The 18,455-nt window shown below is 35.9% G+C and overlaps 1 protein-coding gene across 1 annotated transcript in view; it reads left to right on the top strand.

The window, feature by feature from the left end:
* Nucleotides 1–14,398: 14,398 nt before the first annotated feature.
* The window catches only part of LOC135198977 (uncharacterized), a 45,909-nt gene continuing 41,852 nt past the window's right edge, over nt 14,399–18,455 (top strand). Inside the window, exon 1 of the mRNA XM_064226896.1 lies at nt 14,399–14,513. Coding sequence (XP_064082966.1) covers nt 14,399–14,513 — 115 coding nt within the window. The remainder of the gene's footprint in view (nt 14,514–18,455) is intronic.

The following is an 18,455-nucleotide window of genomic DNA, read 5'->3' on the forward strand; positions in this document are numbered from 1 at the left end:
GTTTCTCTCTTTTGAAGGTATTTGATGTATTAAATCACTTGAAGAGTAATTAAAATCACACCCACACACAAGTCTACATACGTACTTACATACATGTACGTATATAGCCAAAATCAGCACATACACACACACACACACACACACACACACACACACATATATATATATATATATATATATATATATATATATATATATATATATATATATATATATATACATGAATTTTTATCATATCACCGTGATTCATATAAGTACATCGAGCTACAAATATTCTTTGTATCTAATTTGATCTACAGCGAAATTAATATATTTTCATATATGTCAACCAAAGGGGAAATTTATTAGTATTATATATAATGTATATATATATCTATATATATGTGTGTGTTTGTGTGTGTATTGAAATTAAATGCATTCTAACTAGTTTCATAAAACAACCGAACATTCAAAAACAGGGTTAACTTTAGTGATACATAACCATATAATTGCATTTGTACATACATAATAGACATGATTTTTGTGTGTTTCTTAAACAACACAGAAAGACACAGACAAACACACACGTATATATATATATATATATATATATATATATATATATATATATGTTACATAAAAGAGGGGTTTTGCTAAGATAATATGATTAATAATATATAATGTGATATGCTATGACGTTTCTTGGAATGCAGAGACTCATCATTTAACTTCCCTAGAGACAGAGTGTTCGAGTGACGAGCTTAGGAATGCTGACATGTCTATTTGAGGTGGTGTGATCGAGATTGCTGTCTTAGCAAATCAGCGCCTCGTCCTGTTGCTACAGCGATTGCAGAGGTGACTTTGAGAACTGGATTCGAGCAGTTTATGGGCGTGAACATTGTGTGTGAATTCGTACGTGCGAGCCTTTTCCCCCTACATAATGAAATGTAGTATTACAATGAGGGGGAGACCATTACAGAGAGAGGCAGAGCCAGGATGGCTTCTGCAAAGTGTTTTTATATAGTGTGGTGCATTCTGTGCTGGATGGGTAAGACTTTTCTTTATTTTGGCGTAAGTGTGGCTGGATTGTATTTGAATATTTATTTCAGAGATGTTCTGTTTATATGATCTTTTGATTATTCTCTTGTGCTTACCGGAGTGTTCTCCTGTCTTCTAACAGGCGATTCTGGTAAAGGGGAATTGTTCTGGAGAAGAGTGGGATTAATCTGGAGAAATGGTGTACTGACTGTGTTGACTGTGCCTAGTGTTATGGCTAAACTAATGTTGGTGTTTGATTAATTACCGAGGGTTATCTGAGTTATTTGGGCTTCTGAGTTTAACATTTCATTTAATCATTCTGTTAAGAATCTGAGTTATTCAGTTAATACTTTGCTTTTAAATAAATGCATATTTTTGTAAGTTCCATGTCTGATTTGGTGACATTAGATATTGGAGGGGGGAGGTATATCGAGAGAGAGAGAGAGAGAGAGAGAGAGAGAGAGCTGCTGGGAATCGAGAGAGAGGGAGAGAGAGAGGGAGAGAGAATGTGTTACCAATTGCCTTTGGCCGCTCTTGGTCCATCGCTACCTTTTAAAATGATAACGAGATAATTATCATCTCGTTATATATATATATATATATATATATATATATATATATATATATATATATATATGTATATATATATATTTTTTATTGATATGATTTTTTTTTGGTGTGTGTGTGTGCGTGTGTGTGTGTGTGTGTATACGAGAGAGAGATCGACTGACGCCCCTGTAGGTGTAATAAAACTAGGTTAATTTAAAGAATTTTATTCAAGTCTTGTCGTTGGAGACTCCGAGGATCCTTCGCTGGATTCAGAGTCTCCAGGAAAGATTCCAGCCTTTGAGTCTCCGAACTCGCTAGGGTGCCTCGTTATCCAGTATTTGTTTCCATTTTACAACTCTATTTTCATCTATACTAAACACATACATACACACACCAAAGGAGGTGTAAAAAGAGAAGAAAAAGGAAAATGTAGGTAACCGACGTCCCATGAGAGAGAGAGTTCGGAGCCTCAAAGGCTGGAATCCTTCCTTCCTGGAGACTCTGACTCCAGCCTTTGATGGCGAAGGAGGTTTCTCTCTCTCTCTCTCTCTCTCTCAGAGTCTGTCACTCAACTTTAAACATTCACTAAAAATCACCTATTGGCAGAATTTACAAATTTGATAACTGTATTTCAGGCATTCTCAATATAGATTTCTAAAACATTCATGAAAACTATGTATTTAATTTTATATCTCTCGAATTTACATAAGATGACCCAGTCTGTGGTTTCAAAAATGCTATTTCAATCAGATGTCTAGTTATCCCACCAGTGGCAAAAAAAATTATGAATAAAATGTTTCAAATTAATTGTTGTTTTATTACACCTACAGGGGCGTCAGTCTCTCTCTCTCTCGGCCGCGTGCTCTCTCGCACACACACACACACACCAAAAAAAATCATATGAAATATATATAATATATATATATATATATATATATAATATATATTTAAGAGACCAAACTGACTCTCTCATCAGGCAATGGATAAAAGAGAAATGTTAAAAATAAAAAGCAGTATTTATTCCAAGATGTCACCTCGTTTTCTATTAATACTTTAATCCCGGCTTCTCGCCTAGACATCTGCAGCAGCTTCCGGATACAGAATTTGGAAAAAGTTTTGTAGAGAAATGTCAGTTTTCTTAAAGACGTAGTTTGAATATTTATCTATACTATGTCGCCATAATTTTAGTAAAAAAAAAAATACCATCGATATATCGGTCATTTAAGGCTGGAAAACCTAACATAACTAAATCCAGAAAACTTAAAAAATAAATAATAATAACAAAACAATATAAATAAATATTGACGACTCGGAGAACAATACACAGCCTAGTCCACGAGAGTAAAGTCATATTTTGTGGGAAAAAATTAAAAAAATAATTCTCACAAAAATGCTAAAATCCCTGTGTTTTGGAATATACACAATATTTGGCATTCTTGAAATAAAATGCTTTCGTATGAAATGTTCTATACCTCAGCATTATTTAATATATTTTGTTGGCTATGTATTCATATATGCAGACGATTCCTAAAAGGATAAAAATAAATAAATAAACAAATCCACTCATCAAGAGAAATATCTTCAAAAGCCAGGGTAAAATATTTCCCTCAATTTCTTTCAATAAAATATACTCGCATATTCAATCATTCCCGTCTATTACTTATTTTATAGAAATTTTGTAATGTATAGAGATGAATAATTCTATGGCATAAAGTACCTCAAAATTGGGTAAACCAGGAAACACGAAGGAAATGCAATAAGAACAACTACTTTTGTACGAAAAAAGGGGATGATATAAAAATTTAATTATTTCATTTCTTTATCTCTAAAATGCTTTCTTACGTAGATAACAGAGAAAAGGGAGCCAATTAGGAGGGATTTGGGGATATGCACATTTTTTTTTATTCAAACATGAAATATTTTTATTTTGTTGCACTATTCAGGTGAAAGGAAGTTATTGAAAAATTTCAATAAAAGGAGTGATCTCTCTCTCTTTCTCTCTCTCTCTCTCTCTCTCTCTCTCTCTCTCTCTCTCTCTCTCTCTAAAAAAAAATAAGAAGGGAAGGACACAAGATTACAAGAACATAAAAAAGCTGGTAGGGAGTAAATATAAACAAGAGTAGTTTATTATAAATAAAGATATAATATGAATATATATATATAGATATATATATTATATATATATATATATATATATATATAGTATATATATATATATATATATATGCATGTGTGTACACTTATATATCTTTAGGAAATGAAACTAAGCTTTTATGAAAATATTTTAAAAAGAACAATTTCAAATATGCAACGAAAAGCAAAATTGTGAATTACTACATCAATCAAAGGCGCAATATTCGATACATATGTGAAACTGTCTTGCACTGGTTTCCCTTAGACTATGAAAAAAGAGCGCACTTGCACTTACGATCAAATTATAAGTAAGTACTGACTTGCAACACAAGTACGACCACCAGAGGCGAACTTACCTGAAAGAAGAAGAAATCGCAAATATATTCAGATCGAATAACAACGAAAATTTGACTACTTTTAGGTATTGCTGAATCATAAAATAACTGAATACGTATAATATTGAGACCAACAAAAAAATCAACGATGGCAAAAGCAACAATAATCTTAATGATAATAAAATTATAACTGACAAATGATGCCACTATAGTACATTCACATCAACCGTGCATCCGATGTCTATGCCAGTCCCTTACGACGCTTCTGATTGGTTGCTGATAAGCCAATCACAGGACCCTGGAAACTCACTTTCTCTCGAGAGTTCACATAGGCAGGATGTATGTTCCACCTCCCTAAGGGAATACTTTTGAAATACGTATCCCTCAAGAGGTGGAACATACGGTCCTGCCTCTGTGAACTCTCTCGAGAGAGACTGGGAGTTTCCAGCCCTGTCACTGGTTTATCAACAGCCAATCAGGAGCGTCGTAAGGGACTGGCCTAGACATCACATGCACGACTGATGTGAATCTGCTATAGTGAACACTGCTTTTAAATCCATTCTTGATGTTTGCCATTTCCTCATACATTTCCTTCGTCCTACTTTATGTCTCTCATTCTCAGCTTTCCTTGGGGTACCATTGCCAAATAATGTCACTATGTAATAGAAAGTAGTACTCGCCATTCGTTCCAGCGCCTCAGGTCTGGAATACGTAGATCAGAGAGAGAGAGAGAGAGTGTCCTCGTCATATTAAAAAACAGCCGGCTCGTATTATTATATAAGAATGTCACGTTAGTATTAATGAGGCAACGGTTACTGCTAATGATGACACTCGGCCTGCAACGACCCCAATTTGCAGCCACTCAGCTCTGCAACAAGAGAGAGAGAGAGAGATCTGGCATTTTGGTGTTATGCATTATGATGATTATAAGTAGATTTAACATGGAGAGAGAGAGAGGACGAGAGAGAGTACGACAGAGAGAGGAAGAGAGACGAGAGAGAGAGAAGAGAAGAGAGAGAGAGAGAGAGAGAGAGAGAGAGAGAGAGAGATCTTGCATTTTGGCGTTATGATGATTATAAGTAGATTTACCGTGGACAGAGAGAGAGAGAGAAAAAAAAAACTAGCGTACTTTATTTAATTCGTTTCAGCATCTTCCACATTTTATTTCGCGTATTCATTTCAATTTTTGAAAAAGGAAAGTTGTCTCAATAATAAGGAAATAATATTTCCTTTTTGTTTTTTAATAATTTCCACATATACGAAGGAGGCTACACGCACAGATGGGAACTTTAGTGGGTTTGTCATTACTAATCGCCATTGCTGCAGTGATTGGCCCTTGTGTCTGTTTAATAAGTAATCAATTGCGACAAAACGAACTTTTTTCGGTATGGTGTATCACAACGTTTCTGTATCAGTGGGTAATTATAACATCCAAATCAAGGCTCTGATTAACCTAATTAAAACTGGGTCGATGGGAATTAAATGTGTGTGCTGTGAGCTAGTTTATTTCTGTTTTTTTTTTTTTTTTTTTTTTTTTTTTTCCAGGACTATTAATGTCCCCCTAGTTTACCGAGATTAATAGATTTACTTTAATTGATAATAATTACATTTTAATCATATACAGCTGAATGAAAAATGAAAAAAAGGACAAAAAGGACTCGTAGGATATCTCATCCCTTTACAAGTTGGTGTTAGTTGTTCCTATTTAACAACCTTTCAGTGTCATAAAGTGTCGTGCGACACATTTTTCGTCTGATACCTGAATTTGGGGCCGTTTCTTACTACTTTCTTTCACTAACATTTTTATTTTTAGGTCATCGCTGTTGCCCCCCAAAAAAGAAAAAAGAAACAGTTTTTAAGGACAAAATATATCGTTTCAACAGTAAGGAAAAGTTGCTCTATACTTTACTATTTCAAGGAAAAACTGTCAGCAAGTCGTGGGGTAAGTTTCTTATATCAGGTGTGTCAGTATCTAAAAGCTTTCAGTATTTTCCAATAATTAAAAATGCTATGCAAATGGATACAGGAGATGGATCAGGCCTTATAAGACTTTCATGCAACAGTCACCTATAGCTAGATAAGGTTGAGAAGGTAATACAGTATTGGTTGCCTCTGAATATGTTAACTGAATCATACATAAATAATTTAATTTCTCTACAGAAAGGTCAGCAGCAAACGAAGAAAAAATTTGTACATGTATGTTTACAACGCACTTATTTTAATGAACAATAAAAAGAAATTGATTCTGGAAGTCACAGTTTAATAGCTTTCCTATCAATATTCTAAACTTCCCTGTACGATGTGAACAGGGAAGGCAATTCATTCTGTTCCAAAAATGTATTTCTCTTCGATTCAGGAAATATGAATGACAATTTCTCCTCCCTACATGAGTCTGCCTCTCCTTCCACTAACTACCTCACCCGGTGGGGGTCCTTCTCTCATGACCTCGTTTCAGCGGAAAAGATACATGAAACTTTTCTTCATAAGTAAAAAAAATAAATAAATAAATAAAAGGAATAAATAACACTAAGACAGAAAAGGGATATTTCCCACAAACCAAGAATTTAAAAAGTTAAGTCTTCTATCGAGAAAAAACGTAAATATACCGAAAGAGCATTGTCACTTAACACTGAATCAAGGAGGCCCTTTACTCAGGGAAATCATTAAAAGAGGAACAATATCTGTTATCATAAAATTGTATATGAAGGGTATTTTCTCTATAGCAAAATGAGGGATATTCTCTCTCTCTCTCTCTCTCTCTCTCTCTCTCTCTCTCTCTCTCTTCTCTCTCTCTCTCTCTCTCTCAAAAAACGTTCTCTGGTGACAAGAAGAAATAAAAAAAGAGAAATTTACAGCAAGACAAATAACCACAAAAATAAAAAAGATAATTTCTATTTCAACACAGGTAAATGAGATGCATTTCCTTGAAGACGGAATTATAAAAGAGAACTATTTTGTTATGGCACAAAAAATAAGAAAGTAGCACTTTCTGTTGAGACAAAAAAAATCTCTGATTACTTTAAGAACAACATGAGAGGAGAAGAAAGGTGTACGGTTTCATTTTGACTGGGAAAATACCACACATATCCCATTAACTGTGGATGAAGAAAAATGTGGGAAGGAAGAAGAGGATGGTGAAGGTACCATTTGGTTATAATGAAATATCTGAAAAGTGCTTCAAATAAGATAAGGAGAAATGAATTGAGAAAGATGGAGATATAACATGAAAATACAGTTACCTGAACATTAAACCGATTTCCACGTAAACATTGAGACATTGCAGACAAACCCAGACAGGGAAACCGAGAGCAATAAAGAGGGAGACGTGGGAATATATCTCGGCTTTATTGCAAAACAAAGCCGCCCTCCTCCTGCACGGATTAATCAACCTGGAATGGTCCTGACATCGGGCTGGAACGCACAAGCGGATTGTGACTGCGGACATCTGACGGGAAATGAGGGGAATGAATGAGGGGAATGGAGGTGGGAAGGAGGAAAAGCGAGCGAAGATTCATGGTTCCACAGTTGGGGGAATTCGTGAATACCGCAATATGATCCAGGTATTGACAGTATACCAAGAGGGTTAGTTGTGTATTTGACTGCAAGATTCGCATGGCAGGATTCAATTTACTGTTTTACTTTGCAATTGTTTCAAATGCAAGGAATTCACATCGCTCAACGAAGGATTAATATGAATGATGAAATTTAAGCACAATAAGTAAAATTAATGATTTATTATAGACTTGAAAATATACATACTACGATGGCCTGCTGTAAAGGACTATTACCAAAAAACTACCATCCAGGTTTACGCTGATCAAGGCTTCCTTAGTTAAACAACCTTCACAAAACATAGTCCAGGTATACGAGACCATTTGACTTTAACCATATTTCAGTATTTAAAAAAAAGCACCCAAAAATTAGGTTACAGTGGCAAAGGGAGATTTATTTCGACTCTGGAAGAAATGTATCGGAATTCGATAAGTCTGTAGGAATCTCGAACTTTTGATGGCCTCAACTTCTTGGAGAAGTTCTCTGTCTTACAAACCCGATTTTCTCAGTAAGTCTGGACTTCAATGTCTGGATTCCAGTGTTTTTCCTTATTCACCGTAGTTGATCGTTTTCCTTTATTTCACACCGGTGGAAGTTGATGTATTTCGGCTACAGTAATTCTTTTGGCCGCTACAGGAGTTTCTGTAGAACCCGAAACAAGCTCTTTCACTTTCTGGTGTGAGAAATCGATTTTAGAGGATTTCATTTAGAATTCCATTTTAGTTTCTCGCTAAAGTTATTCCTTTCAATACTGCCACCTGAGGATTTCTATCCGTCAAATTTCATCAAAACCCGCTGACCCTTTCTGTGCATATTCCTGCATGGGTGACCAAAATCATAGCTCCCATAGAAATTCACAATAAAGAAAGTAACATCATGTAATAATTAGTGACCAAAACTGATAAATGATATGTTTATCTGTCTCTCTCTCTCCACACACACATATAAGCGAATACCACAGAAAATAATAAGCAAAAATTCGTAGCCGAGCGCTTTCGTCCTTTAATAAAACTTATCTTCTTTTTTTTTCGTTTTTTTGTGCCTCGACAATGTCTTATTAAAGAACGAAAGCACTCGGCTACAAATTTCTGCTTATCAATTTTCCGTGGCATTCGCTTGTATCATGAAGTGAAGGGCATCTAATGAGATTTTTTTAAACACACACACACACACACACATATATATATATATATATATATGTGTGTGTGTGTGTGTGTGTGTGTGTGTGTGTGTATGTAAACTTGAAACTTCATATAAATTGATCGACATAAATGAATACATCAAAATCCTATTCTTGGTTGATAAGGAATTAAGGATATTAGACAAACTCGAGCGAAAGGCAGTCCAGAATTTAGCTATCCAAAAACTACCGGTTCAAAGAACAAAGATTCTTGTTGGTGAGAAGGAACTATACAAATGCAATGCAAGGAAATCGACAAGAAATAACCAAGAACAAAGACAGATAAAATAAGTCAATAAAAAACGGTAATTATAGCATCAAAACATAGTAATATCTTATCTTTTTTTAATAATGACAATTTGGCAATAGAACATCCAATTATATACAAGATTACCCGCAAAGAATTCAAAATAACGATGCTAAATTTACTCTTCACATCAGACCATTTCTAATTAACATATCATACTAAAGTTTGAAGAAGGAAAACTTCACTTTTATAGACGAGATTCCCGGAACAAGGTTCATCCATCTTCATCAAAACTTTCGGCGTCTTGTCTTTTCAGAAAGTTTTTTTTTTTCTTCAACCCCTCGAGACCTCCTTCCGTGTAGCTAACTTTCTCTTGGTGGGTATGAGAGTCCATTAAAATTAAACAACTATTCTACAGTGCTCGTTTGGGCTACTATAAATTGTGAAGTGGATTTGGGAAGAACGAATAATTAATGCACGAATACGGACGTACTTGATTTGAACAAAATCCAGCTCAGAGAATGTCAGTCATTGAACTTCATTTTCCACAACAAAAGAAAATAAATAAATAAATAAAAAATAAACATAACAGTCACCTGACTGGGGCCGTTATGGAGTGACCCAATCAGTCAAGAAGAAAGTCTTTAGAACAAAGGTCCTTCACAGATAAGTGAAAAGAAAATACAATTTACTTTTGCATTAGAAAATAAGTCAGATTTGGGGATTTCCCTTCTCTGCTTCCGTAGCAGATGGCAGGTGAAGCATCAGTTGATCTTCTTTATTTTAGTTCTGGACCTAAAATGATTTATACTTAGACCTTCTCGAACTCACCATAAGTATCGAACAGGTTTAACTTTAGTGATACAATATAATAATAATAATAATAATAATAATAATAATAATAATAATAACAGGAGCACTAGGCACGATCCCAAGATCCTTGAAAAGGAATCTAGAAAAACTAGAGGCTGAAGTAGCTCCGGGCCTCATGCAGAAGAGTGTGATCCTAGAAACGGCACACATAGTAAGGAGAGTGATGGACTCCTAAGGAGGCAGGATGCAACCCGGAACCCCACACTATAAATACCACCCAGTCGAATTGGAGAACTGTGATAGAGCAAAAAAAAAAAAAAAAAAAAAAATAATAATAATAATAATAATAATAATATCCTTTATTTCGGCTCAGGGCCATATACAATGAATATACAAAATACACAGTAACATACACAATCTAGATATATGAGACAACATGATAAGAAAAATGAGTAATCGGCACTTATCCACAAAATAGCTGAGGTAGCATAAAAGATAGTAATCATAAAACGGGTAATAACAGTAATAATATTGGTGAGAAAAAAAAATGCATTGAGAGTTATAACAGTTAGTGCACAGATCATATAACTTAAATTTCAACTAGAGACCTTAGGTGGTTACAGTAGTCAGGTCCATAGGGCTAAATACGAAAATTGAATGTAAAAAAAAAAAAAAAAAACTTTAACTTGATAGTAATCACAGTAATAATGAAAAAATAAAATATCAGCAATAAATATAATAATGACAAAATCTGCAGATGACATCTTGCCAATACAGAGATTAAGTCCTTTAGGGGACAAAGGCCTCATTTTCCCATCTTTCCCACAATTTAGATCTTCTTCTTGCTTCACTCATTAGGATGCTTTGTATGAGCGAGTTGCCGCTGTTTCTCATTCGGGTTACCAGACTGGACATTGTTCGCCTTACAATGATTTTTAAATTGTTTAGGTGGTTTTCTAAGAACATCTGTGTGGCGGAGTGGTAGCGTGGAGTGTTTGTGAGGCGTCTCAGAATGTCATTGTGCACAACAGTGATACGTCTCATGGTCTCTCGGGTATAGTTCGTCCAGAGGGAACACCCATAGATACTGTAGCAGTACGAGCGGAAGAGCAGCAGTTTCACGTCTCGGTGACAGAAGGCAAACCTCCTTGCAATCATGTTGCCAGTAGCACATAGTTTACGACGCCTCTGTTCAATGTCTGCCGTATCTTTTAGGTCGTCGGTGATAATGGGACCCAAATACGGAAATTCGTGCACAAATTCAAGCCGATGGTTTCCGAGGAAAATTTGTGGTTCTGCAATAGGCTTAAGGGTGAGGCCACACCGGGCGCGGGGAGCGTCGAGGTTGCAGGCGCGTCTCGGGCGGGAGAGCAGCGTCAAAACTACACATGGCCACACCAGAAACGCCACCCTCCCTCCTTCCCTCCCGCGCGTCACTCTCAGCAGTCTAAGATATACTTCTTTGCAAAGTAACGTTTGGATAGGAAATTGCCTTTAATAGAAATCGTAAGTGTCAAACTTGACGATAGAGTACGTATAACCCAAAGGTCTTTTGGTTCTTTGCTTGGCAGTGAATTTTGTGATAATAAAAGGTTAAAATCCATATATATATATTTTTTTACTTCCCATATAGTTATTACTTTAGGGGAAGTGAAAAGAAAATGTGGATTTTAACTTTTCATTATTGCAAAACTAACAGCATATAGGGTTACTTCCTTAAAGATACTTAGAAAAAACAAAAGAGCGAGAATTAATTGCAAATTATATAAGACGTATAATTGATTATTGTCTGAATTATGTTGAAATAAAACGATTTACCGGTATTTAAAACAAAATAGTTTAATGGAAACTACATAAAAGAAAGTAACACAAGGAAAAATCAGTTTTGCTTCATTGTTAACATTAATAAAGAAAGTACAAAGTACCACGAATATTTCATAAATAAGTGATACTGCTGCACTGAGGATTCGTATAGTTATCAAGTCTATGCAGCTGGACAAGGATTATTTGTGTGGCTGAGTGCATAATAGTTGGCACCTTTAAGTTTTTGGGGGTCGAATGCATGACACCGATGGCTAACATCTGAGGGCCACTTGTTCTACTCCTCTTCCATTTCTTGAAAAAAAGTAATTTTATGGAATGGATCACAGGGATCCCACCAAGCTCTCTTCCGAAACACCTCCCCCAATTAAATGATTCTTATGTAGCCACTACCGCTGAACAGGTGACACTTCGGCAACTGATTGCCAGTTCATCTGCACGTTAGTGACCATGTCAAGTCGGAGGGTATATTTATGTATTGTGGTCCTTTTTCTATATTCACTTTAAATTCAGTGATGAACTCATCCCCTGGGAAAGTATTCAGACTATATAAGAACTCATTGAACGCATTCTGAAAGTACACAAATGAGAGGTGCTGAAATAACTGCTAATTTAAGCATGCATTATAGATATGGAATAATTAACTCGATATTTTACTGAATAGATAATAAATGTAGTCGCTTAAAACTTAATCGTTTCTATGCTAATATCAGTTACTTAACAATGATAATATGCTTTAAACAATTTCTAGGTTACAAATGAAAGTTCCTTAATACGGGAACTAACTTCACAACATAGTTATCAATATAATCAATAAAGGGAAGTAACCATTCAAGTAACATAGTCCCTCCCTAATCATATAGAAAATGGGGTTGTTTCGGTTGAAGACGCCTGAACCGCCGCGGTATTTTAAAACATGTTACATCGCCTGGCGGCAACTGCAGAGGGTCGAGCCGTCCCGCTAGTCTTGTGTGGCCACCCGCATAAGATACCTATGATTCAAACTGCCGCGGGAACCTCTTCCCTCCAACCTCCACGCTCGCCGCGTTTGGTGTGGCCTCACCCTAAGCGATCTCGGGAGCAGCGACATGCACTGGGTCTTGGTTTCGTTGTAGATTATATCAAATTCCTCTGCATATTGGCGGCAAGTGTCGATAAGCCGTTGGAGGCCATGCACTGATGGGGAAATCAGAACCATATCGTCGGCGTAACAGAGGTTGTTTATAGTTGTTTCATTGACAGTGCATCCGATTGGGAGAGAGTTCAGTTTGACATTCAAGGCATCTGTGTACGTATTAAACAGGTATGGAGAGAGAATGCTCCCTTGCTGAAGCCCATTTACGGAGTTGAAGGTGTACGATAATACGTTACCCCATTTGACACAGAATTGCTGTGTGGAGAACCAGCAATGTAAAATGCCAATTAGATATAGGGGCGTGCCCCTTTTATGCAGCTTCAGGAAGAGCTTCAGGTAGTTTACTCTGTCAAATGCTTTTCTCACATCTACAAAACATAGGAAAACAGGAGAGGCTGATGATAGGTAGTAGTTCAGGAATTCTTTCAGTATGTAGATGCAGGTGTCGGTTGAGTGGTTTGCTTTAAACCCGAACTGGTTGTCAGTGGTGTGTAGAAAGGGGAGAAGTCTCACAAGAAGAACCGACTCAAGTATCTTCGATGCGATCGTTGTGATTGCAATTGGCCGGTAGTTGCCAGGGTCAACTGCATCCTTTAGCTTGTTTTTGAATAATGGTATCAAGTGAACTAAGAGTAGGGAGTCTGGAAGAAACTGGTGAATTATGCACGCATTGAATAGGGCAGCTAGCAAAATGTAAATTATCGGATAGCAGAATTTGAAAGCTTCTGCGGGAAGACCATCACAGCCGGGCGATTTATTATTAGGTATGCTGTTTATGGCATCGCTGATGTTACCTGGCGTAATACGGTTTGTAAAATGAAATGGAATGTTGTCATTAAGGATATAATTGCATTTGTACACACATAATAGACATGATTTTTGTGTGTGTTTCTTAAACAACACTGAAAGACACAGACAAACACACACACACACACATATATATATATATATATATATATATATATGTATATATATATATATATTTATATATCTATATATATATATATATTTATATATTAGATGATTTTTTTGGTGTGTGTGTGTGTGTATGTGTATATATATGTATGTATGTATGTGTGTGTGTGTGTACGAGAGAGAGAGCGACCGAGAGAGAGACCAACTGATGCCCCTGTAGGTGTAATAAAACACAATTAATTTAAAGAATTTTATTCATTATTTTATGTCTCCAGTGAGGAAACTACATTTCAGACCAAAATAATATTTTTGAAACCACAGACTGGGTCATCTCATGTAAATTCGAGAGGCATAAAATTAATGATATAATTATTAAGAATGTTTTAGAAATACGTATTAATAATGTATTTAATACAATTACTATTTTTTTTAAATTCTGCCAATAGGTGATTTTTAGTGAATTTTTAAAGTTGAGTGACAGACTCTGAAAGAGAGAGAGAAGGAGAGACAGAGAAATCTCCTTCACCATCAAAGGTCAAAAATTGAAGGAAAATTCCTTCCATTTGGTAAATAATATGAATCACCTTCCAACAGAAAAATGGTTCAGTGTTTGTTTATAGGAGTCAAGGTTTACAGAGGAACCGTAAACTATTAACTATATATAAAACATAATTACGGTGATTTAATAAGCAAAGACAGAGATGATGTTAAGACCTGTGACGTCATCAAGTCCTGTCGGTGGAGACTCCGAGGATCCTTCGCTGGATTCAGAGTCTCCAGGAAGGACTTCAGCCCTCCAGGCCCGAACTCGCGAAGGTGACTCGTTATCCAGCATTTTTTTTCCATTTTATAATTCTATACGATTATATGTATACTAAACTCATACATACACGCCAAAGGAGTTGTAAAACGAAAAAAAAAATGTAGGCAATCGACGTCCCATGAGAGAGTTCGGAGCCTCAAGGCTGGAATCCTTCCTGGAGACTCTGACTCCAGCCTTTGCGGGCGAAGGAGGTCTCTCTCTCTCTCTCTCTCTCTCTCTCTCTCTCTCTCTCTCTCTCTCAGAGTCTGTCACTCAACTTTGAACATTCACTAAAAAATCACCTATTGGCAGAATTTACAAATTTGATAACTGTATTTAAGGCATTCTTAATATAGATTTCTAAAACATTCATGATAACTATGTCTTTAATTTTATATCTCTCGAATTTACATAAGATGACCCAGTCTGTGGTTTTAAAAATGCTATTTCAATCAGATGTCTAGTTATCCCACCAGTGGCAAAAAATAATGAATAAAATGTTTCAAATTAAGTGTTGTATTATTACACCTACAGGGGCGTCAGTCTCTCTCTCTCTCCGTCGCGCGCTCTCTTGTACACACACACACACACTTATACACACACACACGCACCAACAAAAAGCACATGAAATTTATATATATAATTATATATATATATATATATATATCTATATATATATATATATATATATATATAGATATATATATATATATATATATTTAAGAGACCAAACTGTCTCTCTTATCAGGCAATGGATAAAAGAGAAATGTTCATATTAATAGAAAACGAGGTGTCCAAGATGTCACCTCGTTTTCTATTAATACTTTAATCCTGGCTTCTCGCCTAGACATCTGAATTTGGAAAAAGTTTTCTCGAGAAATGTCAGTTTTCTTAAAGACGTAGAGTTTGAATATTTATCTATACTATGTTGCCATAAATTTATTTAAAAAAAAAATACCAGCGATATATCGGTCATTTAAGGCTGGAAAACCTAACATAACTAAATCCAGAAAACTTAAAAAAAAATAATAATAAAACAATAAAAATAAATATTGACGACTCGCAGAACAATAAACAGCTTAGTCCACGAGAGTAAAGTCATATTTTGTGCCAGAAAATGAAAAAAATCATTCTCACAAAAATGCTAAAAAAATCCTTGTGTTTTTGTATATACACAATGTTTGGCATTCTTAAAACAAAATGCTTTCTTATGAAATGTTCCATACCTCGGCATTATTCAATATATTCTGTTGGCTATGAATTCATATATGCAGACGATTCCTAAACGGATAAAAAAAATAAATATATAAATCCAAGCATCACGAGAGAGACCCTGAAAAGCCAGGGTAAAATATTTCCGTCATTTTTTAAAATAAAATATACTGGGATAGTTAACAACTCCCGCGCTATTCCTTATTTTACAGAAATTTTGTATTCTATAGAGATGATTAATTCTACGGCATAAAGTACCTCAAAATAGGTTAAATTGGGTAAAACAGGAAACACGAAGGAAAGGCAATAAGGACAACTTGTTTTGTACGAATAAAAGGGGATGATATAAAAATGTAATTATTTCATTTCTTTATCTCCAAAATGTTTTTTTGCGAAGATGACAGAGAAAAAGGAGCCCATTAAGAGAGATAGGGGGATATGGAAAGGTTGATTGTTTTTTTTCACTTCAAACATGAAATATTTATATTTTGTTGCACGATTCAGGTGAAAGGCAGTATTGAAAAATTTTTAATAAAAAGAGTGCTCTCTCTCTCTCTCTCTCTCTCTCTCTCTCTCTCTCTCTCTCTCTCTCTCTCTCTCTCTCTCTCTCTCGTTGGAAAACTAGGGACAAGGTTCCGAATTTTTTCATTATAATTTAAAGAAAAATCATACGATCCAAAGCAATGGGAAGTGAATTAGACTTGAATATCTGAAGATTTTATTATTAATTATTATTATTATTATTATTATCATTATTATTATTATTATTATTTTTTTTTTTTTTTTTGCTCTATCACAGTCGTCCAATTCGACTGGGTGGTATTTATAGTGTGGGGTTCCGGGTTGCATCCTGCCTCCTTAGGAGTCCATCACTTTTCTTACTATGTGTGCCGTTTCTAGGATCACACTCTTCTGCATGAGGCCCGGAGCTACATCAGCCTCTAGTTTTTCTAGATTCCTTTTCAGGGATCTTGGGATCGTGCCTAGTGCTCCTATGATTATGGGTACGATTTCCACTGGCATATCCCATATCCTTCTTATTTCTATTTTCAGATCTTGATACTTATCCTTTTTTTCCCTCTCTTTCTCTTCAACTCTGGTGTCCCATGGTATTGCGACATCAATGAGTGATACTTTCTTCTTGACTTTGTCAATCAACGTCACGTCTGGTCTGTTTGCACGTATCACCCTATCCGTCCTGATACCATAGTCCCAGAGGATCTTTGCGTGATCGTTTTCTATCACTCCCTCAGGTTGGTGCTCGCACCACTTATTACTGCAAGGTAGCTGATGTTTCTTGCACAGGCTCCAGTGGAGGGCTTTTGCCACTGAATCATGCCTCTTTTTGTACTGGTTCTGTGCAAGTGCCGGGCATTCGCTTGCTATGTGGTTTATGGTTTCATTTTTCGTATTGCACTTCCTACATATGGGAGAGATGTTATTTCCGTCTATCGTTCTTTGAACATATCTGGTTCTTAGGGCCTGATCTTGTGCTGCTATTATCATTCCTTCAGTTTCCTTCTTTAGCTCTCCCCTCTGTAGCCATTGCCATGTGTCGTCGCTGGCTAGTTCTTTAGTCTGTCTCATGTATTGTCCGTGCATTGGTTTGTTGTGCCAGTCCTCTGTTCTGTCTGTCATTCTCCTGTCTCTGTATATTTCTGGGTCTTCGTCTACTTTTATTAGTCCTTCTTCCCATGCACTCTTTAGCCACTCGTCTTCACTGGTTTTCAGTTATTGCCCCAGTGCTCTGTTCTCGATGTTGACGCAGTCCTCTATACTTAGTAGTCCTCTCCCTCCTTCCTTTCGTGTTATGTATAGTCTGTCCGTATTTGCTCTTGGGTGTAGTGCTTTTTGTATTGTCATATGTTTCCTGGTTTTCTGATCTATGCTGTGGAGTTCTGCCTTCGTCCATTCCACTATTCCTGCGCTGTATCTGATTACTGGCACTGCCCATGTGTTTATGGCTTTTATCATATTTCCGGCGTTGAGTTTTGACTTGAGTATCGCCTTGAGTCTCTGCATATATTCTCTCCTGATCGTGTCCTTCATCTCTTGGTGTTTTATATACCCTCCTTCCATTATTCCCAGGTATTTGTATCCTGTCTCATCTATGTGTTTGATGTTGCTCCCATCTGGTAGCTTTATCCCTTCAGTTCTCGTTACTTTGCCTTTTTGTATGTTGACTAAGGCGCATTTTTCTATTCCAAACTCCTTATTAATTATTATTATTATTATTATTTTATTATTATTATTTTATATTATTATTATTATATTCTTATTATTATTATTATTATTATTATTATTATTATTATTATTATTATTATTATTTTATTATTATTTTTTTGGTAGAAGACCCTCTTTTAGGCAGATACTGTTAAAAAGAATGGCAGAATTAAGCGAGTTGATTTTATATATTGTTTTTTCTATTTTCCTTACAATTCGCTTCTCAGGCTCAGCGATGTTTCTGAGTAACTGACCAATATTCATATTGGGAATTTTCAAAAATCATAAATGCTGAAGGTAATCTTTTATTGGAACAGGATATCAGGTCCAGGTCAAGCAGGGGTCGTCGTCAGTGCTGGTATTATTCCGTAGACGTAGTTCAGTTCGGTGCCGGGTTCGTCTTCGGTTTAAGGGCTGGTATTGGTGCTGGTATAGCTGGTTTATCTGGTATTACGTAACGTTTCGACCTTCTCGCAGGTCATCCTCGGACGAGTCGTTTGAAGAGACTGTAGCAAGGAAGT

Source organism: Macrobrachium nipponense, chromosome 25, assembly GCF_015104395.2.
Source record: "Macrobrachium nipponense isolate FS-2020 chromosome 25, ASM1510439v2, whole genome shotgun sequence".
NCBI classification, from domain to species: domain Eukaryota; kingdom Metazoa; phylum Arthropoda; class Malacostraca; order Decapoda; family Palaemonidae; genus Macrobrachium; species Macrobrachium nipponense.